Consider the following 25,441-nt stretch of genomic DNA (forward strand, 5'->3'; position numbering starts at 1 on the left):
CTCTGAATATCTCTTCCTATCTCCCTCTTTCTCTCATTCTATCTTCTTCTCTGTCTTAATCTCTTGCACATATGCACAACCTCACCGTTTTATCTTGTTCTCAGAAGTATACTATTTTTCAAACTACCTCACAGGATAACCAGATTGGACTTAACCTCCAAATTTTTAAACCTCCAAATTTTTAAAGATTTCTTTGGAGTAGATCTCAATTCAAATCATCTCTGATTACCAAAATTCCAAATATGTCTCAATTGAAGTCAGCTCATGTATTTTCTTTATTTAACAGCTATGTGCCATGGGACCCACATAGTGCACTTCAACTTTTGGGAGTTTGTGCCTCAGTGCTTCCATAGAGAGGAAGGGACAGTGGCAGTCCAGATCTATGGCCGCCCCTGAGTTGCCACTGTCCTCCTTCCTAGGGATTCTTCTGTTGTGCTTTTTCTTGAGGCTGTTCTTGTTGTTCCAGACAATTCACCTCTTCTTCTAAATATCTATCTTTTTGAAGGTGGGAAGTTACTTTCTTCCCAGAATCTGAAGCCAAAGAAACTTCTAAATTCCATTTTTTCTTTCTTTGCAGTTCTTTATGTATCATCACACAGAGAACAGTGTTCACCAAAAATATTATTCCCACTGATAGATAGAAAAGGATGTTAAACCAGACAGGAGTTGGCAACTGGAGGCCTGAAACAGAGAGAGAAAAGATACTGTCAGAAGCCAGAGAGGTCTGACTGACTTATGTGTGGAAGAAAAAAATGAGTGAGGCTGGAGCACCTACCCCCAGTGGAGGTGCTGATGAGTTCAGGGGACAGGAAAGGACTGGAGGAACCCTGCTGGTGGTCTTACGTTAGATTCAGAGATAACTGCTATCTCTATGCCATTTAATGCTTGAAGATTAACTTTTCCCTTGAAGAGTCTTTGTTCCCAAGCTCACAATCCTTACACCTCAATTAAATCAACACTTGAGCAGGTAGTTTTGTGCTCATAAATCGACCAGGAAAATTATTTGATTCAAAAACTATACCCCAAGCTGGGCATGGTGGCACATGCCTGTAATCACAGCAATTCAGGTGGGCTCAGGAAGGAGGGTCTCATGTTTGGGAATGGGCTGGGGGTGTAGCTCAGTGGTAGAGCACCCCCAGTTCAATCCACAAAAATAAAACTTAAAAACCACACCTCGTGTGTTCATATCCCCAGACCGAGGGCAGTAAATAGGAGGAACTCAATATATTGTTGATGAGGGGGAGAGAAGGGAAGGGCAGAAAAGGGAAGGAAGGAGGTGGAGTGAGAGGGGAGGAAGGACAATAGAAAATGAAGAAGGGGAAGAAAAGGAAGAATGATGAAGGAAAGAAAAAAAGAAAGAAAAATTCATGAAATTTGTGATGAGAATAGTGAGTTCTGAATCAGGAATGGAAAGGCCTGTCGTAGGCTTTTCCTAAAGAGATTTCCTCCTCCTGGCTGGGCCACAAAACCCTCGAACAAGCCTCAACCCCACAAGAGAAAAGGGAGCCCCTTCTCCCTTGTCAGCAGCGGCCCATCTTCTCTCTCACCCAGCACTTGAAGCTCCAAGGCAGGGCTGCGCTTCAGTACGTTCCCATCTTCTGTGACTGCCTCACACCAGTAGGAACCAGAGTCCTCTCTTCTAGCAGTTAAAATCTGGTACTCGGAGGATGCGTTTCTGTCCACGAGGGTCTTGCTGCCCACGTAGAAGGAGTAGTACAGCTGCAAGCCAGCCCTCTCTGGGAGCAGCGTGGTTTCACAGCTCAGGGTGACCAGGTTCCCCTCCAGGAGGGGGAGTGACAAGGATGCTCTCAGCACAGGAACTGAAAATAGCTCTAAAGAGAATGTGATGGGGACAGGTTGTAGCTCAGTGGTAGAGCACCCCCAGGTTAAGGTTCTTTTCACAAAAGACATACCCTCCCAACCCCTTGGGAAACTTGCCTCAAGAGAATGCATCCATAAGGCATATTTTTTCCCATTTGTAACAGAGACGCATTCTTGGGTTTTTCTAATATACATAGTCACGGTTGCCAGCTTGCTCCCGTCCTGTTGATAATACTCTACACAGTTCATGCTTCCCTGAATGGCCATTTGTTTATAATATAACCATACCTTTGGCACAGTCTACCCAGGGAGTTTAATGAATCACACTTGTGTCCCTGACTCAAAAGAAAATCTGGGTCAGTAAAATTTCTTTCCTACAGGAAGGGACTTTTTTTTTCAGACAGAAAAAAAGTTGCTACTGATTGTGAATACTAAGAAAAAAGACCATGGAAGAATGAGAATAAGGGCCATGTGGAAACTAGAACACGGGAAGCTGTTTCATGTACAGATGCTGAGAAAGAAGTGGGACAGAAGGGCCACAATGTCCCTGAGACAGATGGAAGGCTGACCGATTCCTAATGTTTTCCTTTCATGAAATTCCTGATGTATTCATGAAATTCCATTGGATTATTTTCTAATAACTTCCTTAGCCACCTTGAGTGAATCTCTATTCTTTGTGACTAAAACAAAATTAATGAAATGAATCTTTCCTATGCCCTGACTTTGACATTAACTCCTGCAGTTATTGATAGGGCACTGTGATATATTGGAAAGAGCAATGGACTGGGACCTAGAGACCTCAGTTCTGGTCCTAACCAAGCTACTGGTCATTGGTGGCCTTCAGTGATGCAATTTGCCACTCTAGAACTCAGTTTCTTCACTTAAAAATTTAAGTGAGATTTTTAGATGATTTTCATTGTCTCTCTGGTCCTTACAACTATAGTTCTAGAACTGTTCAGGTACAGTACCTTTCACAGTGACGGTTACTCCCCCTGATGTGTAGTGATGTCTTCCCATGCCTGAGCAGTGATAGACGCCATTGTGACTTGTGTTGGTTTTCTGAATGGTAAGTTCAGAATTCGGAGGAGAAAACTGAAAAGCTTTGCCATTTTGGTAGAAAAGCACATTGTACACCAGCTTATTCTTCCATGCATGACACCTCAAAGTCAGAGGTTCTCCTTCAGTGACGACTCTGCTAGAGATCTGGAGTAGCAGCCAATCTGAAAAATGTGGACCCCAAATGTATGCATATAGTGAAGGAGGTACAAGAAGGCCAAATCTTCACCCTGGGGACCTATCATTTTCTCCTTGGCAACATTCCAAATTCAGAACTCGGCTAAATCTGAGGCCTGTGTCTCATTCCTCAAATATCTTTCGCTTTGGTAGAAAGAAAGGTAATCTTTACCAGAAGCTGTGCACAAAGCCCTTTCTTATCTTCCCTTTCCAGATCTGAGAAATTGATTGAGTCAAGAATTCTAAGATGTCACCAGTGAGTCACAACTCTGCACCTTTATTTTTTTCCTTCCCCAGGGACAATTGGTTTGGCTCAATAAAGATGAAATCCTTGGGGTAAAAGGAGGAGAGACAATATAATTTTCTACCCTCCAGAACTTAGATCTAAGAATAGAAGGCAGGTGTTCCAATGCTGTATGTAGCATGACAATAATTCATGATAATTATATCCAATAACACTCATGGATCCCACTATACTGTTTCTAAATATATCAGACTCTTCCTGTCTTTATTTTCATTCCCAACCAAGACATGCTAAATGACTGCACTACTCAAACACACATCTTTGCTTTACATATGCAAAGCACAGTGGGAGATTTTGACACACCTCCATCAGAAACTGCCAAAACACTAGTGATATTAGAGAATGCTTGAATGACACAATTAACAGATTTGATTTTGTGGACTGCTGCACCACAGAAAAGAGAAGATTCATATACTTTTCAAACATACATGCAACAGTTAAAAAATTGAGCATGTGCTAAGCGACAAAGCAATTTTCAACAAATACCAAGAAACTGATCCTATATTTTACACAAAATCTGACTAAAATGTTATACAGTTAGTAACCAATAAAGCCACTCTCCAAAATCTTGAAAATAATTTAGAAGTAACAAAAAAGAAAGAAATCACAATAGAAATTTTAAAATTCTAACTTATGACACTGAGAATATTTCATCAAAAATTTGTGGGATGCAGCTTTTAGCAGACATATTCTACTAATTTTCCCACTCAAACACTATTCCTCCACGTTCATGACCTTGAAGTAGAAAGAGGACATTCATTCCAAGCCACATGGGTAGGCCTGGGTCCACCAATCAGCTGTATTTCTTGGTCTCAGTGTCCACAGATTTAACTGAAGTGACTGACCATCAATGTAACTGTAACTGAATCCCCCACTGTTGAATAATTGTGGAAAAAAGTGTTTTTAAAAATAAGGCATAGGGAACAACAGCCCCCAAACTTGGTGTATTGTACTGTAATAAAATTAAGACCATTTGTTCATTAAACAAACAAACAAACAAAGGTAGTGAAAAGGCAAGCCACGGAGTGGTAGAAGATAATTGCAACACTTGACTCATAGCCATAACAAATAAAGAACTATATAAGTCGATAAGAAAAAGACAAAAGAAAAATTGGTGAAAAGACCTTATTAGATACTTTACAAAAGAGAATATCCAAATAGGTAATAAATATGTGAAAAAATAGTCAATAGCATAGTCATCAAGGAAATACAAATTAAAACCATAGTGTGATATTGTTATACCTCCACCAGGATGGCAAAAATGAAAAATACAGAAAACTCCTAATACTGATAAAGATGGAGAGGAACAAAACTTCTCATACTGTCAGAGTCAAAAATTGGTATTAGGACTCTGAAAACCTGTTTAGCAATATATCTACTAAAGTTGATTATGTACATATTTCGTGACTGGCAAGTACACTATTAGGCATTTTCCAACAGATACATATATCTATGTGCACCAAAAGACATGTAAAAAAATGTCCATAGCAGTACTATTGGTAAAAAGCCCAAGCTGGAAACAACTCAAGAATCTATCAGTAGAATAGAAAAATATAAATAAGTAATGAGAACTGTGAACTTCAACTTCACAACATGTGTAAATTTCACAATTTTAATGTTGACAAAAAGAAGCCAGACACAAAAGAGCATGACAGGTACCATACTGTAGCCATTTATGTGAAGTCGGTCTTGGGGAGTAGTGACTAGAAAAGGGCAAGAAGAAGTTTCTTGGTTCTGGAAATGTTCTGTTTCTTGCTCTGGGAGGCGTTTACATGGTGGCCATTCACTGAGATGTGCACTTAGGTCCTGTGCACCAACAGCAGCCCAGAGGGCCGGCCAGCTGTGAGTAGGGTTTGCTACATGTGAGCTCTCCTTCAAAGAAAGAAAGAAAATGGGCTCTTCACAGGCCTAGTCTTTTTTTTTTTTTTTTTTTTTTTGGTCACTTGACCCAAGAAAAACTGCTGCTTCTGCTCAAACTACACAAAATCTCTTGTTGAAATATCTCTGTCAGCTCCCTGGCTTCTCCCCTCATATCTGCATCTTAAGAACTTATTCCCAGAGTCCTGAGGGACACAGGAAGAACACCTAGCTTTCCCTAGACATTCTCAACACTTCCTCAACTAGGTCACATTTCCTCTGAAAGCAACTGAGTCTGCTTACATGTGATTCTGCCGCTAACATGCATTACCTTTGGCATTATCAATTACAAAGAAGTTTGAGCTTATTGCTTTTGACTAACTAAATAATACATTTGGGTGTTTTGTCCTGAGTAATAAAACATTTCCCCCTCCATCTCTAGGAAATAGAAATTTGCTACAGATTGAAAAGGGTGGCAGGTTTATTTTCCTGCTTCTATTCATTAAAGTCTCATGTAATTCCACATCTAGAATATCTTAGAACTACACTTTGAAATGGGCCACAGACTCTATGTATAAGATGTTTATTGCAGTACTGTTTATAGAAGTAGAAGAGTAGGAAAACCTTAGTACTAATAGGCAGAATGGTTACATTACTCATATTACAGTCATAGAGCAGACATGTAGAAGACTTCTTTATTAATATAAACAGACCTCCTTTTTCGGTGACAAAAGTAAGATATAAGACAATACATAGAGTATTCTAACAATCACAGTTTTTTATATTTGTCTTTTAGCTATAGTTGGACACAATACCTTTCTTTCTTCCTTCCTTCCTTCCTTCCTTCCTTCCTTTCTTTCATTTATTTATTTTTATGTGGTGCTGAGGATTGAACCCAGGGCCTCACACATGCTAGGCAAGCACTCTGCCACTGAGCTATAACCCCAGCCCCTAACAATCACAGTTTTAATTTTAAGTTTAGATATAGGGCTGGAGGTGTATCTCAGTGGTAGAGTGTTCACAATGCCTTGGGTTCAATCCCCAGTACCATATAAACAAGTTTACATATATATTAATAGTTTTGCTTTAGTGGAAGGTGACTGTGGGACTAGGATTTTGGGGTTGGAGGGAGACTTTTCACTGTTTATCATTGTACGTTTGTCTGAACTATCATTATTTACTATGTGATGGCATAAATGCCAACTAATGATAAAATATTAGAGTCTGCATTTTCCTCTGGACACCCTACTCACAGCTGGCCCCACTGGGCTGCTGTTGGTGCACAGGAGAACACACAGGAAGGCCCTGTGATTTCCATCCCTCCTGCTCCATGCCACACTCACCTCTGCGGATTTCCAGCTGCACGGGGTCACTTGGCACCGAGAGACCTGTCTGGCACCTGTATTCACCACTCTCACTGACCCTCGCTGCAGTGATGCTGTACTTGGAGGTCAAGGTCTGAATGGCTGTGCCGTTGAGAAACCACCATGTGGAGTTGTCTCCAGGCCGTTGCGGCCCCTCACACAATAAGGTGACCTGTTCATCCTGGAACACACTTACCCACGGAGGCTGCAAGGTGATCACTGCCTTTGTGGGGTCTGCTTGGGGATAAAACCAAAGCAAAACAAAAAGTGGAGTGAAAGGAAGGGCTCCGAGTGGTTGGTGAGGTTTTGTGGACAGCACAAGGAAAAGTTGTGTATTTAGATTAGTTTAAAAAATAGGCAAGCAGGAGCCCACAAGAGCCAGACTTTAAAAGTGTCGAGCTCCTGCTGTAGAGAGCTCTGTTTTTATTATTAAATCCTAATTGGGGTGTTAGAGATTTGGGGTTCCTGAGGATGGATCACTGATTTAGATCTTCCTAATTCTCCTAGTGAAGCAAGTTCTAAACTAGTGCAGACTGTCAGGGGTCAGTGTCCTTGTCCTCAGTGTTATACTGTTTCTGAGGGTAAAGCACAGACCTTCATAGGCTTCTGCTTTGGAAATGGAGGCTCAAATGCCTCCCTTTGAAGCCTTCAGTACCTGCCTGGCTCTCTCTGAGGAGAAAAAACTGATTTAGCTTTCTTGTAACAGGGATTGCCCCGAGGGATGTTGAAAACCCAGCCCAGCTAGCTGCCTTTGTGTTTTCGCAATTCTGGCCACTTCCGCTCTCATAAGCACATTTAGGCATTTAGGGCCTCAGTCGGGGCTCATTCAGAAAGCCTTAGAAGCCTTGGAAAGAAAACTGACAAATCATTTCACACTCTGCATATACATAGTTTATAAGTCTTTCTTCTGTCTATGCTCTCTCTATTCTCTCTTCTTTAGGTTAATGGAACTCATCCTTTGGAAGAAAGACAATGGCATAAGAGGAGAATCTGAGGTAGCGATCACTTACCCACTTGCCCACCAACTGGAACTGCAAAGGATGGGAGAACAGAGACATCAGGTGATTAGTGGGAGATGATGAGACAGGAAGAATTGGAGAGACAGAGCTAATGTAGACTCTGGGGGGCCAGTTTAGGTCTCTTGACTTAAACTATCCCTCTTTCCAAATATCAAGTACCAGCAGAACTGATGATTATTGATGAAACTTTATTTTGATATGGGGTTTTCAGTCTAATTGTATCTCAGGGTCCCCCTTCCCACCCTTTTGATATAATAAGCACCAATAAAGCATCAAAGCACAGATACAATTATCTTTATACTCATGAGTTCTAACCCAACATATCCAAGGAAGACAAAAAATGTTGATCCAAAGCCAGAATCCATGCCCGTCTAGCCACCCTCTCTGAGCCCAACTTACCCCAAAGGAGCAAAGCTGTCAAGAGCCACATATCACCTCCAAGCTGGTGAGCAGTAAAATCTGAAACATGCAAGACACCAAAGTAGTTTTACTGGGGGATTTGGAGCCAAGATTAGAAAAGAGGAAGGAAATCGCCTTTTCTGACCACTTTCATCATGACCATTTTCTGGGAAGTACATCCCTAATTCTTTACATATATAAATATATATTTTTAGTTTTAGATGGACACAATACCTTTTATTATTATTATTATTTTGGTGGGGTTCTTTTTTTTTTTTTTTTACTGGGGGTCGAACTCAGGGCTTTGCCACTGAGCTACATCCAAGGCCACAATACCTTTATTTTGTTTTGTTTTTATGAGGTAAGCAAACGTTCAACCACTGAGCCATAACCCAGCCCTATCCCTAATTCTTGAAGCATGTACTCCCCATTCTCCTGTTCCTTAGCCCATCTCTCTCAGTGTGAAGTTCTGGTTTGGGGTTATGAACTCTTAAATCCAGGGGAAGGGCTAAAGTTTTAATGACATTTTATTTTGATTATTCTTCCTCTGTTTCTTAGGATTAAACTATGAAAAACACCACTTTTATAATTGGTTCAAGGCCTGGCTAATGTTCGATCATTTGAACCCAGAAGATCCTATGTCAACTTTCATGAGGCATATAAAGAGTTGCTCATATTCGAGAGTTCCCTTAATACAAAGCCAGCCTTTGCTCCTCTGGGGAGTAGGAAGGATTAGTGTTCCATTTTAGCAAAAAGATGTAAAATGCCATCCTCCTGATTATGAGCTTAAGATATCATGAGTTTGTACTGTTTATCTTGGCCAAATGCAAAGAAATTAAATGTTTTTCTAAAATATTTATTTTTTAGTTGTAGTTGGACACAATACCTTTATTTTATTTATTTTTATGTGGTGCTGAGGATCGAACCCAGGGCCTCGCACATGCTAGGCAACTGCTCTACAGCTGAGCCACAACCCCAGCCCAAAATTAAATGTTTAATGTAAATATTGTGGCAAAGACAAATAACTCCTACCTATTCCTTAGGAAATATCCCTAAGAAGGAAGCTTTACAGTAGATTTAGAAAACTCTGTGCCACCAAAGTGAGTTGGTTCCTGAGGTAGGGTTGTAAAGATATAAAGAAGTTTTTAGGCAGTCTGTCAAGAAATAAAGGGAGATAAAAAGAAACTAGAATGAGTTGAATAAATGCAAGAGGAACTTGGGTAGCAATCTCACTGGCAGGGAATAAAAAAATGATGACAAGTAACATTACAGATTTAATTACAGCCTTGATTTTTTTCACCTCAGTCTACACTGTCTTCATAGCCCCATGAGAGGCTGAGGATACCTCCCTGACTCTTGACTATGGCTCATCTGTGTGATTTTCACTAGACTGGAATGTGGGTGGAAACAACATTGCACTACTAGCTTAGAACCAGAATTTATTTTGTTTTTGTTTTTGTATACAGGATCGAACCCAGGGTACTTTGCCACTGAGCTATATCCCCAGACCCTTTTTTTAAATTTTGAGACAAAGTCTCATTTAGTTGCTCAAACTTGCGATCCTCCTGTCTCAGTTGCTGGGATCATAGGCATGCACCACTGTGCTGGGCAAGATCTGGAAGTTCTAAGGAAGCTTCACACATTATCTCTCACTCTCTTGTGCTTCTGTGATTGTCATGATGAGAAGATTCTCTGGCTAGCCAGCCATAGTGTGAAGTGAGCTGTTCTAGCCATAGTAGCCTAAAGTAGAGCTGCTTCAGTTACCCTGCAAACATGCAAGTGAAAAATACATGCTTACTGTTGCATGCCACTGAGATTTTAAGATTATTATAGTTGACACAGGACCACCACCCCAGATTAAAACCCTAAATTTTGATCTCGCTAAAGCTTTTTTGTTGTTGGTTTTAAACTCCCTATCTGGAAGGCCCCACTACCCTACCATTAGTCAACCCCAAGAAGCTGTTTTAAACCCAAGCAACTTTTCGTTTTATGGAACAAATACAGGGCAAATTCAGATTAACAAACACATAAATCATCCCATTATGGGAATAAGAAATTAAAATTGTACATCTTTAATTGAATCAGAGAAAGAGATCAAGGAGGACTCTCCAATGAAAGGTTAGTCCTTCATCAAAACAATATAAAAATCCCTAAAGAGCCACTGACAGTGCCCCTCCCATGCGGTGGGAGCTTTCCTTGCTTGCTTCTAGTAAATCTGCTACTGAATTCTTACCCTCCATTGTCTGAATACTTCATTCTTCAGGTGCATGAGACAAGAACCTTCCAATGCTCATGTGACCCTGTGTCACACAGTGATAGCTGACTGACAGAAGTGGAAAACAAGGAAGACCTGAGAGGAACTCAAGATGTTCTGAGAGAGATGAGAGAAGCCTCAGATCAATGAGATTTACCTTCAAAGACGTTCATAACTCTTATACTATTTTGTCTCCAAAGTTAGCTACTATACAGATGTATCATAATTTCTTTCATCAACCTTTCTTCATGGACACAGAGTATATTTCTAACTTTTTGTTATGATCCGCTTTGCAATACCTTTAAACATTTGACTTATTATTTCCTTAGGACACATATCTAAAATCAACACTGCTCAAAGAAAGTTTAAATTTTTTCTTTTGGATAAAAGATTATTGTCATCTTTTATGTCAGATTATCATCATCGTTGCAATCTCATTGGCAGGGAATAAAATAATGATGACAAGTAGCATTATAGATTTAGTTAGAGCCTTGATTTTTTTACCCTCAGTCTACCAATATTTGTACTGTATGTCAGATAGTTATGCTATGATTATGTATAAAGACATGAATGGTGTGAATATACTTTGTATACAACCAGAGATCTGAAAATATGTGCTCTGTATGTGTAATATGAATTATAATGCATTCTTCTGTAAATTAGAATGAAAAATAAAAAATAGGGATTTCTATTTTGCTAAATCCAATATTGTAATATTGTCAATACTTAATATTGTAATGAGACTTTTAGTCCCTCTCCCCAAATCTATAGTTTATAAGACAGACCCACAGTACTCTTAATTTTAATTTCCCTGTTTATTAATAAAGTTGAACAATTTATCCTATATTTATTCACTAGCTATGTAGTTTTTTTTTTAAATGAAATACATCTTTAGCTTTTATTTTACTCACTTTGTGCACTTTTGCCTTTTTCATACTGATTTGTAGCAGTTTAAAATTTTAGTCTATATACAAACCCTTGTGGATTATTTGTACTGAAATTATTTCTTCCTGATTTTCTTATGTTATCTTTTCCCGTACAAAAGTTCTTAGTTTTGATGTAGTCACATTTATCAATATTTTATTTTATGGATAGTATTTTGTCTTGCTTAAAAAGTCTATTTCAATGTATTTTCTTCTAAAAGTTTCAAATTTTTTATTTTAAACTTTAGTCTCCAATCTGTCTGTAAATTATATCTATATATGGTGGTAAGGTAGGTATCCAATTTCTTTTATTATACATATGTATTATATACACATATACACACCACACACACACACACACACACACACTACATATACATACATACACACATAACCAGTTGTCTCAGCATCATTTAAAGTACGTAATTGGAAATTCTGATAAAAACTATCATAATATATATAATTGTATTTATCATATATAATTATGTGTTTATATATACACATACTGTGTGTGTGTGTGTGTGTGTGTGTATATATATATATATATATATATATATATATATATATATATATATATAGTGTGTGTGTGTGTAATTCTGACTGGAGTCTATGCAATTTCACAGGCAATTTGCTTTCCCTGTCCCCATACCACATCATCTTAATACTACAGATTTATAACATATCTTCGTATGGTCATGTATGCATCCCTAACTTACTCATCTTCAGGATGTCATGGTTATTCGTGGATTTTTGCTCATTAACATACCTATCTGTATCAACTCATCAAATTTATTAATATTTGTTGGGACTTAGATCAGAATTATATTGAATATGTAAATTAATTTGGAGAGGGTTTGTATCTTTATGTCATTGAGTCTTACAAACTATGAACCTGGTATATGTTCAATTATTTTGCTTTCCTTAATAACTTTGCATATTTTCATTCATATATGTCTCACAGAGATCTTGGAGGCTATCTTCCTAAAAGTGTGTATGTGTATAAAGGCATATTGGGGGTTTTATTTCCATACCACCAAAATGAAGCAAATATTATAATGAAGTGAGACACATGGATTTTTTTGGTTTCTCAGTGCTTATGAAATTTATGTTCACACTATGCTATAGTCTATTAAATATGCAATAGCATTATGACTGAAAATTATGGCTGAAAAGCCATCATTAATTTTAAAATACTGTATTGCTAAAACATGCTAATGATCATCTGAACCTTCAGTGAATCACAATTTCTTTGCTGGTGGAAGGTCTTGTTTCACTGTTTAGGTTTGCTCACAATCAGGGTGGTAGTTGCTGAGGACCGAAATGACCACTGCAATTTCTTAAAATAAGACCATTTTGCTGCATTGACTGGCTCTTCCTTTCACAAAGATTTCTCTGTAGCAGGTGATGCTGTTTGATAGAACTCTCAAAACTGAAGTCAGCTCTGTTTTTGCTTTATTCACTAAGTTTATGTAATATTCTAACTCTTTTAGTGCCACTTGAACAATGTTCACAGCATTTTCACCAGGAGTGAATTGTATCTCTTTGCTTATCCATAAGATAAGCACTTATCTTCACCGATTAAAGACTTAATTGAGATTGCAGCAATTTAGTCATCAGGATCTATTTCTAATTCTAGTTCTTTTGTTATTCCCAATACATCTTCAATTACTTCCTCCAGTGATGTCTTAAATCTCTCAAAATCATCCAAAGGGCTAGAATCACCTCCTTCTAAACTTCTGTTAATGTTGATATTTTGACCTCTTCCCATGAATCAAACTTATTCTTTTTGGGGGTGGGGGGGATGAACACTTTTTGAATACGACAAGTACCAGTGCTTCATATATTTTTCCTTTACTCTTCATAGTCACCCAATTCTCCCTAACTCCACAGTGTAGCACCTCTTTTCTCTAAAGCAGAATGGATTTCACATATTAGGTGGAACCCAAAGGCTGATGTTTACTCTGAGTTCCCATCAGACTCTGCCCTTACCACTGCTGAGAGAATCTGCACTCCCAGGGCTATGCTGCCTGGGGACCAGCTTGGTCCCTGTTCTCCTCATCTGTTTTTTCATTAAGTCATCTTTTCCAGTAGTTGAGTTCTTTCCAATTAGATTCCTGACAGTGCCTCAGAACTGCCACGGAGTACCTGGTTTTTTCTACCATTTCCATAATGCAGTTCAGGGCATGGTCAAGATGCTTCCGTTCATCAGAGCCTTCCCTTTCTGTCAAATGGGCGTCTACCCACTCCTCCTGATCAATACTGGGTGCCTCTCACACTTCTCGGTGTTCTAGCATCTTGTTAGGTTCCTGATATGGGTGAGAAGTTGGAATGTCTTCTAAGGTGTACTGCGGAGGAGGTGAAGGAGGAGGATGGAACTGGCCCCCTGATTCATGAGGCGCACAGTGAGGGCAGGACTGTGCCCAGGAACAAGCCTGATTGCACACGCTCTCTTGGCAGGAGGCTCTTTCTAAATCACTCTCTTCCCTTCTCTCTGGACTGGGCCTTTTTCCATTTCCGTGCACTTCTGTGAGCAGCTCAGAAGAGTCGGCAGGAGACAGGAGACTGGTGTTGAGCAGAAGGTGTTCATGCTGAGCGAGGTACTGGGACGAGGTCTGCTTTGCAAAGATACTCTTAATGGCATCTAAAATGATAAATTCTTTCCAGAGAGTTTTTCATTTACTTTGCTCAGATCCATCAAAGGAATCACTATTTATGGCAGCCACAGCCTTACAGAATGTATTTATTAAAATAATAAAATTTGAAAGTCAATATTACTCCTTGATTCATGGGCTACAGAATGGATATTGTGTTAGCCGGCATAAAAACAAAATTAAACTCATAAATCTGTGTATCTCCATTAAAACTCTTGAGTGAGGGCTGGGGATGTGGCTCAAGTGGTAGCGTGCTCACCTGATCCTCAGCACCACATACAAATAAAAAAGATGTTGTGTCTGCTGAAAAACTAAAAAAATAAAAATATTAAATTCTCTCTCTTTTAAAAAAAAACAACTCTTGAGTGACCAAGTCCATTGTCAGTAATAATATTTTGAAAGGAATCTTTTTTTCCGAGTAGTAGGTCTCATTCAAGCTTTGTGGGTCCGTTTATAGAGCACAGGCAGAGTAGATTTGGTATGATTTTTAAGGGCCACAAGATTTCTATAATGATAAATGAGCATTGGCTCTGATTTAAAATTAACAGATGCATTAGCCCCTAACAAGTTAGCCTATCCTTTGTAAGCTTTGAAGGCAGACAGACTTCTCTCTAGCTAGAAAGTTCTAGATATCATATTCTTCAAGCATAAGGGGGTTTTCATCTGTGCTAAAATTCTGCTGTTGAGTGTCATCTTAGTTAGCTCTTCTGGAAGAGTCAGTCACCTTAGCTAGATCTTCTGGATAACTCACTGCAGCTTCTACATCAGCTCTGGCTACATTTGAACTTTTATAATATAGAAATAGCTTCTTTCCTTAAATCTCATGAATCAACCCTCTGCTAGCTTCAGACTTTTCTTCTGCAGCTTCATCACTTCCCTCAGCCTTCATAGAACTGAGGAGAGTTACAGCCTTTCTCTAGATTAGGCTTTGTTTAAGGGAATGTGTGATCTTCTTTCTAGACCACTAACTTTCTCAGTATCAGCAATAGGGTGTCTGTTTCCTTACATTTATTCACTGGAATAGCATGTTTCCTTAATAACTTTTCCTTTATAGTCGACTTACTGATGCAAGAGACCTAGCTTTCGCCTATCTAGATTTCAGACACGCTTTTGATTTTAAAGTGAAAAATGTGCAAGTCTTTCTTTTACTTGAACACTTAGAGGCCATTGTAGGGTTATTAACTGGCACAATTTCAATATTGTTGTACCTAAGGGAATAGGGTCACCTAAGGAGAGGGAGAGAAATGGGGAAATGTCCAGGAGGCAGAACAGTGAGAAAACACACACACACACACACACACACACACACAAACAACTTGTTAAGCTGCCATCAAACATGAATGCAGTTTGTGGCCTCCCAAAACAATTACAGGTGTAACATCCAAGGTTGCTGACCACAGACCACTATAGCAAGTATAATAATGAAATAATCTGAGATGTTGCAAGAATTACCAAAATGGACGGAAACATGAAATGAGCACACATTGTTGGAAAAATGTCACCATAGACTCATTCAATGCAAGGTAGCCATAAAACTTCAATTTGTAAAAAAATCTCAATATATCTATGAAATGCAATAAAGTGAGGCATGATAAAATGAGGTATAAGCCAGGTGTGGTGGTGCACCCCTGCAATCCCAGCAACTCAGTAGGCTGAGTCAGGAGGATTGAAAGTTCAAAGACAGCCTCAGCAACTTAGCAAGGCCCTAAGCAACTTAGCTTTTGAATTAGTATTGAATTGTACAATGCTTTTCAAACAATTTCATTTATAGTGAAGTTACCTATCTCAACCAAAAAGGTTTGGGGATGTAGTTCAGTGGTAAAGCACCTCTGGGTTCAATCCCCAGTACCAAAATAAATAAAGTATAAATAAATAAAATACAGTATCAATAGACAGTAATTCAATTGCCATTTAAAATTTACATTTTTAAATGTTTGTCTATGATATAATGGAAATACGTTTAATTTAAGGGGCGTTTATTCTTATATCCAGATTCCTAGTCTAATATTTGTTTCAGATGATATTTTTTACAGAATTTTATTTCTTCCTTTCTAATCTTTACATGGTTGTTATTTATAGATTTTTAGGTAGGTGGTCTTATGTTTTTTTAAGGAAAATAATGCCCTATTCTTAGTTTCCTAAATTATAAGTGTATATTAAATTTACTGAATTTATTAATTCATTTTATAAATTTACTAATGTGACTAATTATAATAAATTTTAAGAAGGAAAGCCATATTATTATCTAAATTTAAAGAAAAAAACATTCAGTAAGTTTAATATACATTTATAATATTTTATTGTTAAAAAATTCTTAAATTCCCAAGTAAATCTAATTTCATCATGATTTATCATGTATATTTTAGATATTTATGGATTTGGCTTATTTGTTTTGTACTTAAAGTTTCTTTCATATGTAGTTTATGATTATATGTGCATATATAATAATCATAAATTTCACCAGAAGTTTGTCAATGTTAGTAGTCTTTTCAAAGATCCAACTTTAGACTTTCTAGGTCCTATTTATTGTATCTTGGCTTTTCTATTTTAAATATTCTTGCTTTTATTTTTATAATGTTTCAATTTCTTTCTTGAATTTATCCTGTTCTTTTTAAAATTTCTTTAATCCCATGCTCAAGATACTAATTTTAAACTTTCTTCATTTCTAACATACTAATTTAAGAGTTTCTTTTTGATCATAATTACTATTTTAGACATACTCTATAACTTTAGATTCATAATCATTCCATTGTTATTTATAAAAATTTCAAATACTTAAATTTTTCTTACTGAATTTTTCCTCTTGCTATTTTTCTTTTTCTATTTTCCTCTTTTCATGATTTAGAATTTTTACACTATAGAGATTCTCCTAAAAGTGTGCTGTGGGGACAAGTGCATGGAGTACTGCATACATGGCATATATTGCCACTCCCCTCGTGCTAGTGTGTGAGCAGCAGGCCGCTTACCCCGTAGGCACAGCCCTGGGCGTGAGGCCATGTGTTGCAGTCCCTGTGCTTGCTCCACGGCCCACTCCTCGATTGGTCGCTGCAAGGGCAGTTAGCAGACATTGCATTGGTGGCCGCCTGTAACCTGCTTAGCTACTGCCTGAGTATACATACATGGTAACTGCACAATAAAATCAGACCTGCTTCCTGCTTGGTCTCCGGAGGGCTTGATTAGCCACTCTGCAGCCACACTCTCCCTTACCTTGTTCTGTGGACCTCCTCGCTGGACGAGGGAGAGCCCACGGTGTACCTTGTATTTTTAAATAAAAATTATAATCCCCAATAATAAATACTGGTATTGGGGATTGAAACCAGGGTGTCTACCACTGAACTGCATCCCCAGTCCTTTTTACTTTATTTTGGGGCATGGTCTCACTAAATTGCCCAGGTTGGCCTCAAACTTATGATCCTCCTGCCTCGGCCTCAAGATGCTAGAACTGCAGGCATGCTCACCAGAATGAAGTCTTTAGATTCTTCTCAGCACTTTCATGCTCTAGGCAGTGATATAAAAATCATTACTAAAAGTTCATGGTCATAGAATCCTAATATATAGAATGTTTTCTATAGAAGTTCTATTTTATCTCCTTTTTTCTTCAAAGTATTTCAACTATAATAAACCTATGAAGGTACTGACTACCAGTGTCATATATATATAAAACTGAATGTGCATATATACATTCAGTCTTGTCATCAACCCTCTCAGTGCTGGATGTATATATAGGAGAAATGACCTCCTTTATGACAACCCAGAATTTCTAATAATTGAATGTCCAGTGACACAGTTCTATTCAATATTCTAGGGATTAGTGAATGAATTAAGCGTGGAGGCAAATTGGAGTGGTAGTAAAGTAACTTTACTGTAAATGAAATTGTTTGAAAAGCATCTTACAAGTCAATGCTAATTCAAAAGCTTCCCTTGTTAGCAGTTCAACAGATGTTCCCCACTCCTCCAACACATAATTCAGGCAACAGGTCAAGGTTTGTGGAAGTCAGGTCAGTGTTTCTCAACTTTGAAAAGCTCTCCGCTACAGTACTACTGAGGGTGAGTAAGTGTGGACTGATGCACTCAGCAAGACTGCCAGGGAAACAGTTTTTTGCATGAACATCTTGTACTTTGGAGGATCAGAAGGAACACATATGGTTCTCCGAATCCTTGAAAATTTCTGTGCAATGACTTTGTCTTTTGGGTTTCATCCAGACTATGGGTAAGGTTGCCCTATTCACCGTCTAACTTGTTCCTTTCTTATGATAGCTTAGTTTCTCTTCCTCCAATACCCTCTAAGATGATTCTTAAACAAGAAGTGAAAATAAAACTCACTGTAAAGACCAAACAACAAAAGTGAAAATAAATCCATGAATCTAAACAAAGCTGGAAAATTAAACATTTTACTTAATGAAGAAAATATTACTATTGTCTCAATTTTGTACATGGGATAGATAAAGCTAAAAGAAGTCAAGTAACTTCCTCATGATCAAAAAGTAAATAGTATGAGGAGACACAAACTAGTTCCAAGTCTAGTGTTGTGTACCAATGGTATAATAATTATAATGTTTAATAGAAGAATAATTATTGCTAATTAATCATGAGTATGCTTGTTTCTATTCTGTAACTCAGCAATCTTTTCCCAGATAATTAGTAGCTTTTATCATTTGTGGAAGGGATAGGAATTAAAACTCAGTCAAAGCTAGGTCCTCTTTAGGGAAAATGAGCCCTTTGGAGTAGGGGCATGGAGTTAAGAAATAAAACTTTTATATCTTCATAGTGACTTATCACTTGATTGAGCAGTGGATGTTGTCTTCTGACTTTTCAGAACATGAGTGCAGGCTTCTTGAAATCAAAAAGGATAAAGGGGAGAGACATTTTTCTTTATAGGGCAATTTACAATTATAGAGTAGAACTCAGTAAAGACCCTGTTTAAGACACAATTAACATTTCAGACTGGATTCTCTGGACTTTCTTCTTACCTGCCTCCATGAATATGCTACAACATTGGTGTAATGCATGATTTATGTCAAGATTTCATGCTGAACACTGTCCTGGAGAGAAGGGGGATGTTTGTGCCCACTGCTGAATCACAAAGACCTGACTAGAATCCCTCAGCAGCAGCCTAAGTGAGGGGATGACAAATGCTAGCCCAGGGAGGATTGAAAATTTGTTGACTTGTGTCTTCATGTTGTCTGGAAAACTCAAACATTATCTCTTCAAATATTGCCTTCACTCTGTTTTCTCTCTCTCTCCCACTTTTGAGCCCATAACTGAAAATAAGATGGACCATCTCACTCTAATATATTTTAATCATTTGTGTGTTTAGTAATATTTTCCTCCTTGTTTTATATTCTGAATTACTTTTCTTTCTCTTCAATTCCCATTTTACTAATTCTTCAGCTCTCACTGCTCATATATCTGTTAAACTCTAACAGAATTCTTAATTTTGATTATTTCATTTGTTTTTTTAATGCTTAATTTTTAGTTGTAGATGGACAAATACCTTTATTTATTTTTATGTGGTGCTGAGGATCAAACCCAGTGCCTCACATGTGAGAGGCAAGTGTTCCACCACTGATCCACAGCTCCAGCCCTCTCCAACTAATTTCTAAAGATAGAAACACATTAAAATTATTCTTCATCCTAAGACTAGTGGGTGACGTCATGTCAAGGGTTCATGGACATGAGAATGAAAGGTGTTAGCTCCAAATACTTAATACCATAAAAACGCATGCAAAATTTGCTTTCTGCCTCAAAAGAGGCATGTTTGTTACACCTCAAACCAAGCATTAATCCTTTTCTTATCATAGCTCCATCCCAGTCCCAAGACTGCCAAACCAATATGTAGACACACTCTTTAATAATAATAATAATATGTGTTCCCAACATTGCCTATTTTATGATTTTCCCCTTTCTTCAGGTGACTGCAACATTACCTTGCCTGTTTAATCTTTGCATAGACCAGTCTGGCCTTTGCCATGAAAACTTGAGTAGAGGTTATAAATGAAGTTAAGTGGTGGGTAAAAAAGAAAAAAAAACCAGCCACATGTATTAGTTTACAGTCAAGCCTGGGTCACTCCAGTAAGAGATAAGATGTTGAATATTGAAGCACCAGTATTCTTAGGTTCGGTGACCTGCATAGTTCCTAACACATCCAATACTCAGGGTGTTATTTCTCCTACCACCACTTGTAGATTTTATCTACCAGGCTTCTTCACAGAAATAAAATCACCTGTTCATACTTTGATTCAATGACTGCATATACCCTGGTCACACTAAGCAGCCTACTGTTTCTGGAAACTAGTCTTGGAGCTTATGGAAATCAACTTTTACTAAAGGCTGATTTTCAGCTAAAGGATCCAAAATGTCCCTGTGTGGAATCATCTGTACTCCTAGAACACATGTGAAAATTGACTACTAAGGATCAAAATTTCAGTCCAGCCTATGCAACTGAGCAAGACCCTTGCTCAGGGTCTGGTGATATAGCTCAGTGCTGGAGCATCCCTGGGTTCAATTACAAGCATGCGCGCGCGCACACACACACACACAATCATAAAACTAAGTCTCAGAATTCTTAGGAAACTTCCAAGAGGGGCCTTTCTGTGGCCTCATCCCAGTTTCTAGGAAACTGGCTGGGAGGGGAAGATTGAAAAGTCAGATGGCCTGACATGCGAGTGCAGTAATTTGTTTTCAGCCTTACTTCCTAATTTCCTAGCATTGCCAGATACTTGAGATTCTCCAGTGCGTGCTGTGTTTCAAAGCCAATACAAGTCCAGAACCCCCTGGCTCTGGGAATTGATCCATTGCTATTCTTTTCCTAACATTCCTCATGATCTCTAGGATGCCAAAGATCAAGGGAGAGAGAATTGCTATTGCTTACTGCTATATTTGGATCTTAAGTGTCCCCAAGGCCCATATGTCTGGGTCTTGTTCCCCAGCTTGTAGCACTATTGGGAATGGTGGGACCTTTAAGAGGTAGGGCCTACTGGGGGAATCTTCAGGTCCTTTGGGGTACATCCCTGAAGGGGACGGGGGACCTCAGCAAGTTTCCCTTTCTTTTGCTTCCCAGTCATTAAGTGAGAGGTTTTGCTCCCTATGCATCCAGGCCATGAGGTGTGGCCTGACCATAAGCCCCAAAGCAACAGGGCTATTAACCATGGACTAAAACTTCCCAACTATGAGCCAAAATAAACAATTTCTTTTTAAAAGTTTATTTACCTTAGGTTTTTGTTACAGTAGTGGAAAGCTAACTAACACACTTGACTATCATATTGGTAGATGTGATTTTTGTCTAAAAGTATATTCAGACTTACACTGTGGAAGGGTCACTCAGGATATAATGTGGCAAAGGAGTTAGAGTAGACAAGACTGGCTGTAGGGAAGACAGTGGTTTGTTAAATCTATATTAATTGATATAAAAAGTGATGTATGGAAGGATGCAATAATGAAGAGGCAATGAGTCTGTAGAAAGCACAATAAATTTAAACACTATTAATTTAAACACTATTATAAACCTTTATTGAAAAGTTGAAAGCATTCATCTAAAGAATATAGCAGGATCTGATTTGGACAACAGGATGAATAGTGGAGGGTAAATGTACCAAGCTGGAGTAGGAACAGATTTTAGTGAAACATTGAAGACAATGTACTAATCTTTGGGAGATGCTGTGCTTGGATCTGATTGCAGAGTGTTGAGGTAGAGGGGGGTGTGATATACCAACAGGGAACTCACTAGTGTGTTGAGTTTTAGCATTGGTGACTCTGAGATGCATCCGAGGCATCTTATAAATTTAGGAGTTAAAAGTAGGAAGTGCAGGTTTGTAGTTAAAGGAATAAGAGTAGGTCTGGTTGATGGATATGGCATTTAAAGTTGTGCTGACCAGAGTTGGTGTGCATGTTAGGTGTGTGTCTTATCTATATGCAAAGTCAGTGTGAAGGGTGATTTTCTTGTTGAATTCAAGTTGGTTACTCAGCTGGACCTACCTTGGCTTCTCAACAAGAGAAGCATGGTTTCATCTTATAGCTCCTGGCTTTCAAAAAGGCAGCATTTCATAATGACTTCTAAGCCCAACTTATGGGGCTGTTCTCCAGGTTCTTCTCTTCAGTTTAATTTCTCCCAGGGAAAACTGGGGAAAGAAATGTCTCTGCCGTTTGAACTTAATTAAAAGATCAGTACAGGGCTGGGGAGATGACTCAGTTGGTAGAGTGCCTGCCTAGCATGCACAAAGTCCTGGGCATAAATAATAATAATATCAATATATTTATATTTTAACCATCAATATTTCTTGAAATATTCTATTCCTTATATATATAATAAATCCAAAACATATAAACTTGGGAAATTGAATTCTCCCAAGCAGACATTGATTGCAAGCACTGTTAATCTTTTTATATCTCATATCTCTTCAAACGCTTTATATGTATTAAAAACACATAATAGTATTACAATGATTATAAGACTGGTCATTAACTCAACAAACATACTATAACAGCTACAAAGGACTAACTAATTGTACCAAACTTTGTTTCTTCATTATATTGATTCTGTCCTTTTATTTCCTTTCTTCTAATTTTAATTCTGCTTCTCCTTCTTCTTTCTTTCCTGAATTAGAATTTTACCTAGCCTACAAGTTTGGTGACCTTCTCAGACCAGTAAGGCAATAGTTTAAGGATGAAAATTGAAAATTTGGAATCAGAAACAACGGACATAGATGATTTTTTTTTTGTTTCTTTATAGGGATCTGTTATGCAGTTGGAACAAGCCTTTTTCTGAGTTAAGCATTTGGTGAAATGTATTAAATATTTTGATATTTATAGTTTTGTCTAGTATAGCCAACACTACCAAACAAAAACAAACCATCTTTTTGGGAACTTAACTCTTTCTGGATACTCTTTCAATTGTTCTACCTACAAAGGACCAGAAGAGGGCATTGTTGATTCAGTGGTAGACTTCTCGGCTCCTAACCCGGAGACCCGGGTTCCATTCCCAGCCAAGGCACTACCTTTTCCATCTCTACCCTGTCTCAGTGTCCGTGGAAGGACTCCGTGTCCCTGACAATGTGTGTCTACAGGTGTGGGCTGAAAAATTATATTTTTAATTAAAAACAAACAAACAAACAAAAACCACTCGAGACGTCAGTAAGTGTTCATCTGTTTTTTTGTTTTCTGTCTCTTCGCAATTAGGATGTTCCTGGGAAAGATTATTATTTGGAAGTAAGATATGGGTTCCTGCTTGAGGGGTAATAAATCTTCCAAAATTTTTCTTGTCCAAGAATATATTAAACAAATATTTTTTGAAACAGATTTTCAAACCAACAATACTTATTTATTTCTCTTTTTGGAGATAAATATATTCACAAATGCATTTAAAGTTTTCCTTCTTCTGACATTGTGGCTTTCTACATTTTTGCCGCAGTCCAGCTGCAGCAAAATAACCGGGGGGTGACGAACAACTTGTGTAGATTGATACAGCAGGAGTGGAAGCCGTTTATTGCAGGACAGGAGCAGTATTTATACATTCCACACAGCTTATCTAATTAGCATAAACTAGATACATCAGTCAACCAATAAGGAATCTCCACACTTAATAGCTCGCTTTTGTTACTTCTCAAACCACTCCCTCTGGCATTTTGCCAGGCACCATCCAGACTTGTTTACAACTCTAACATTCCCCTGGCAAAATGCCAGGTGTTATTTTGACTTGTTTACAGACTCTAACACATTTTGTTTACAACTTGTTTTTAATAGTTCTTAACTGGAAATAATGTGTTGAAACCATCAGTTTTGTTTGTTTTCTTTTCTCCTCTCCCACACCCCAACAGGGGATTGAGTCCGGGGGTGTTCTACCATTGAGCTACATCCTCAGTTCTTTTTATTTTTTTATTTTGAGACAGAATCTCACTAATTCACCAAGGCTGGCCTCAAGTTTGTGATCCTCCTGCTCAGAATTGTCAGGATCATAGGTGTGCTGTGCACCACCTCGCCTGGCATCAGAGCTGTTTTCTGTTTTAACTTGTTTGGAAATCTCTGTTGAATAAAAATTATCATGTGTTACATAATTTTTAGTTTTTCAACTTTTCTCTGAATAGTAATTAGATTTTAGGGAGAACAATCTGTGAGACAAGTTATAAAAAAGAAAAAATGATAGATTTTACTTATGTGATGAGGCATATTGAAAGAGTCCATCAGGTATCAGGAAAGATTAAGCCAAAAGCTGGACCTGGTAGTGCATACTGGTAATCCCAGCAAGTGGAGGCTGAGGCAGGAGGATCCCAAGTTCCAGGCCAGCCTCAGCAATTTAGTGAAGCCTTGAGTAATTTAACAAGACCTTGTCTCAAAACACAAAACAAAACAAAACAGAAAAATGAGCTGTGGATGTGGCTCAATGGTTAAGCACCCCTGGGTTAAGTACTGGTATACATGCCTGCCCCCTACAAAAAGAATTAACCCAAGAAGATCAATCTCAAGATGATATCATAGGAAAATTATTAAAAATTATAGAAAACATCCTCAGGTTTTCTAGGCAACTGAAATGTCACAAGAGCAACAATTAGATGCACACTGATATATAAAGCAAAGCAACAGTGGAGCAGCATTTTCAAGAAACCGAGTAAAGAAAGTGCTAACCAAGGATACGATATCCAATCAATCTCTTTCAAAGTCCACCATTTAAGGTCATTGTACTAGTTACCTTATATTTTTTCATATAAACTACATTTTTAAGGCTCAACCAGAGTCTGACCCAAACATTAGCCAAATGCCCTCCTGAACCATGGAAAGGTAGGGCAGTTTTGTGCGCAGTTACCATAAGGCTGTTTCTTACTGATCTTTTGTGGGAACCTCCCTGTTTCTGAAGAGCCATGGAAATTTCCATTTTGCCCTCATCCCCATAGGGTACAACTGCAGACTGTAACTACTTAGCTACAGTATAAAATCGGCTCCTTCATGACAGGACAACCCACTACTTGTTTTGTCTTGTCCACTTGGGTGTCATGCTATAGGATTATGGGTGTGGAATCTGACAACAGCACTAATTTTGCTTATGCCGTGTGTGTATAATTATAAACAACTTTGATTCATTTGAGCTCATTGTCTCCTTATAAGTGGATTCTATGGAAGTATGAGAAGACCTCCTGCTGCTTAGGGATTACTTGACCACTTGACAAGTTCCTGCCCCAAAGGGTCATAATGCAAGATAAAAGGTTCCCCAGAGTGGTACATGTTAGGTCCTTAGGCCAAAGTAACTCCATTTTGAAAATCAGCACCTGCCCACCCAGGCATGACCTTCCCATTAGGTCCACCCACTACCCTAACTACCCCTAACTACCAAAACCACAACAAAGACACCAAGTAACAATCACAGGCCCAGATGAGCTGTTTTTTAACTACTTTGTTGTATATGACTATAGAGTTAAGAAGTTTTTTCCAGCAGGCTGTTGCACCTTGCAGAAGGGCAGCCCTGCAGATATTCTCTGTCAATAAACCTTTGCTTGACTCAGAGATGTGTCTCTCCTGGATATTTGTACCAGCTACCCTAACAGTATCACATAATCTCCCTGAATTGCTGGGTGTCCTCCAGTTAGCCTATATATTAAGGATATATATATATATATATATATATATATA

The 25,441-nt window shown here is 38.3% G+C and overlaps 2 protein-coding genes across 4 annotated transcripts in view; both read right to left on the reverse strand.

Moving 5' to 3' along the window:
* Positions 1–257: 257 nt before the first annotated feature.
* Fcgr1a (Fc gamma receptor Ia) overlaps positions 258–25,441 on the reverse strand; it is a 28,969-nt gene continuing 3,785 nt past the window's right edge. The window contains exons 2-7 of one of the 3 annotated variants that reach the window (XM_048814931.1): positions 7,998–8,057; positions 7,590–7,610; positions 6,559–6,813; positions 2,790–3,041; positions 1,548–1,832; positions 258–681 (exon numbers count right to left, since the gene is read on the reverse strand). In XM_048814931.1, coding sequence (XP_048670888.1) covers positions 416–681; positions 1,548–1,832; positions 2,790–3,041; positions 6,559–6,813; positions 7,590–7,610; positions 7,998–8,028 — 1,110 coding nt within the window. In that variant the 5' untranslated portion in view covers positions 8,029–8,057 and the 3' untranslated portion in view covers positions 258–415. Of the gene's footprint in view, positions 682–1,547; positions 1,833–2,789; positions 3,042–6,558; positions 6,817–7,589; positions 7,611–7,997; positions 8,073–25,441 lie in introns of those variants that run through there. The other 2 variants (XM_015502673.2, XM_048814932.1) reach the window with 2 other exon arrangements.
* The window catches only part of LOC125620289 (protein CBFA2T2-like), a 16,361-nt gene continuing 4,169 nt past the window's right edge, over positions 13,250–25,441 (reverse strand). The window contains 2 exon segments of the mRNA XM_048814947.1: positions 13,250–13,815; positions 14,975–15,033. Of these exon segments, the coding sequence (XP_048670904.1) occupies positions 13,250–13,815; positions 14,975–15,033 (625 nt within the window).

Source organism: Marmota marmota, unplaced genomic scaffold (assembly GCF_001458135.2).
Source record: "Marmota marmota marmota unplaced genomic scaffold, marMar, whole genome shotgun sequence".
Classification (NCBI taxonomy): Eukaryota; Metazoa; Chordata; class Mammalia; order Rodentia; family Sciuridae; genus Marmota; species Marmota marmota.